General features: G+C 44.3%; 1 protein-coding gene across 1 annotated transcript; it reads right to left on the reverse strand.

The window, feature by feature from the left end:
* Positions 1-200: 200 nt before the first annotated feature.
* Positions 201-2,352, reverse strand: LOC119327351 (3-oxoacyl-[acyl-carrier-protein] reductase FabG-like). The gene is made up of 3 exons (XM_037600471.1): positions 2,022-2,352; positions 554-783; positions 201-479 (listed from the first exon to the last, which is right to left on the reverse strand). The coding sequence occupies exons 1-3, from the start codon at positions 2,350-2,352 to the stop codon at positions 201-203; spliced, it is 840 nt and encodes a 279-aa protein (XP_037456368.1).
* Positions 2,353-2,916: the final 564 nt, after the last annotated feature.

The raw sequence follows: 2,916 nt of genomic DNA on the forward strand, positions 1-2,916 counted from the left end.
ATGATGAGTGATGCAATGCAGGGTAGCAAACAGGATGAAGAGCATGGCCCAAAGCCTGCATACCCTCAAACAGGCTCAACTGGATCACAAAAGCAAATATCTAAAAATCGATGCGAGTAACTAAAGAGCTCCTCGATGTTCTTATTGCTTGTTGCACTCATGCACTGAGTACACACATCAGTGTTGATCTAATGAAAGGATTACAGAGAAGAGAATAATGGAACACCAGGTAGGGTTAGGCCTGCGTCTACGATGAAGATGTTGCCAGTTAGATACAATGACGTTTCATGGATTAGAAAACGAACTAGCGATGTCAGTGCCGGATCAGTAGTGCCATATGTTTTAAGTGGCACGATCTTTGAAGTAACGGTGTTCCACCATCTCTTTTGCAATAGAGCAGCAGTTATCTCCGACTGGAAGATTCCAGGCGCAATTGAGTTCACTCTAATTCCATACGGTCCTAACTCCAAGGCCATCACCTGCATCAACATACATAGTTTGTTACGAACACACACTACCGAAACAAACGTTTGACGAGGAATGGTGGTGGTACCTTGGTGACAGCATGCACGGCCGCCTTGGAAGATGCGTAACCGGTGCTGCCATGCACATCGCCACGGTGAAGACCGGCAACGGACGAAATGTTGATGACTGAACTTTTTATCTTGGCATCACGCATGTGCCTACATACATGCTTGGCGACGAGCCACGATCCGGTAAGGTTTGTCTTGTGGAGTTTATCCCAGTCATCCTCGGGCCAATCCAGTGACGAATGTATTCCTCCTGAAATATGCAAGGACACCACTCTTTACATGCCATTGAAAACGCCAAATCTAATATATTCGGTAACATGCTAGTCTTTTCGAGCTGTGCTTCGCTACTATAGTAATAACGGCAGCCCTCCGAATCAGATATAGCGGTGCTATAGCCGAAATTGCATAGAAGCACTTGGCGACGCAACCCACTGCAATCATATCCATCTAGTTGTCCCGGGATCAACACCCACTATATTAGCCTCTCTATATTGCGTTCATTTATCACCCAGTATCTCGATTTGCTTCCTTTGTTTATTGGCCACTGTTACAACCAACTTGCCAGTTGATTCATTGATCCATTTATGAGCAATGAGTTGTTTCTGTGGCACTATTGTTCCACCACACAGTACATTGCCAATGCATGTATGGAGTCTGTGTAATATTTCATTTTTTTACTACTTCAGCTAACTATTTTATGAATTTTTTCTAGGTACTCAAACAATTGTACATGAATTCCATTTAGCCACACATATTTGGTTTGCACATCTTCTCTGTGTACACGTAATATAATTAAGTAGACAAAATACAGAAGCGGTTAATCTGCATCCGGGCTCATATGAGCCCAGGGATGAAACAGTAAAATCACGAAAAATAGATATTTTTCAAAGAAATCTGATTTTCTGTTGGTGTGCGAGATGCTCCTATGTGTAATGTCTGTGCAAAATTAGGTGAGGTTTGGACATTTGAGAAGCTTGTGGCAAAAAAAGACAAATTCCGGCAGTTTGAGAAACATTTGAAAAACACAGTTTGGAGCTGTTTTTTTTTTTTTGCCACGAGCTCTTCGAATGTCCAAACACCCCCAAAATTTTGTACGGATATCACGCACACGAGCATCTTGGATGACAAAAATAAATAATATTTTTTCCCATTTTTCTGCTATTTTTTGTTTTACTGTTCATCAGGTGAAGATGATTCCGGGCACGGTTTTGAATTATCGACAAAATAGCTTTTACTACGAAAGGGTAAGTTTTAGTCTTAACCGTTTATATGCATTGAATGAAACTAGCAAACTTTTAGTATAAAGGAGGTGTATCCAAGCATAGATCCATTATTCTAACCAAAATTATTTTACATCTGTAGCTAGTAGTATTCTGCAGTTGGAGATACAATAAGACCCGTTAAATAAGAGCAAACCTTTTTTTTTTTTGCGGGATAAATAAGAGCAAACCAATAGACAAATCGCACGCCATATAGCAATCGGGTTACCTCGGAGGCCAGCGTTGTTAATCAAGACGTCAATGCGGCCGAAGGCGTCCCAGGCCCTCTGCACCGCCGCCTCGACAGTGGACCCTCCGGCGGCAACGTCGAGTTCGATGGCCACCGCCAATGGCTGGCTGGCATCCGCGGCCGGGGAAGCGTTGATCTCATCGCAGAGGGAGCGGAGGCGGTCAGCGCGGCGCGCGACGGCGACGACCCGGCAGCCGGCACGCGCCAGGTCGAGGCAGAAATCGCGGCCGAGACCGGAGGAGGCGCCCGTCACCAGCACAACCTGCCCCTTCAGCCGGCTCCACGGCGCTCCCCCAGCGGACGACACCATGGCTAGAAACCGGAGTTGGGTTGGTACTTGGTAGTGGTAACTGGTAAGTAGGACGTTGTGGACTACGGTATTTGTTGGTTATTAATAGGATGGGGAAGCATGATTTCTGACAGCATTAGGTGATAATCGATACTTAATTATGATTGTGGTGGTGCATTGCTGCAGTCGTTTATAGTTTTGAGGGAGGCACATGCTACTGGGAGTAAGTTGTCAGGAATGTTAAGCCGAATCTTGCCTTGAAGATGCCATTGGGACTCACATTTACCCATCACACTTATCACGTGTTGAGAGTGCTTTTCCCGCCATGCACACTTTTAAATTTGAAGTAAGCATTTCTCATCACATGCTGGATACCAAAACTGCAAATGTAGTATGGCGTTTACTACTTCCTTCGTCCCAAAATATAAGAACGTTTTTGACACTATGCTAATGTCAAAAACGTTTTTATATTCCGGGACAGAGGGAATAGTAGAATATACTATTATAAAACACAACTTTATGATGGGAGGGATCTGATACCTAGATGTATGTAAAGTATGATACGCAGTGGCGGAGACAAGGGGG

The sequence above is a fragment of the Triticum dicoccoides genome, chromosome 7A (assembly GCF_002162155.2).
Source record: "Triticum dicoccoides isolate Atlit2015 ecotype Zavitan chromosome 7A, WEW_v2.0, whole genome shotgun sequence".
Taxonomy (NCBI): domain Eukaryota; kingdom Viridiplantae; phylum Streptophyta; class Magnoliopsida; order Poales; family Poaceae; genus Triticum; species Triticum dicoccoides.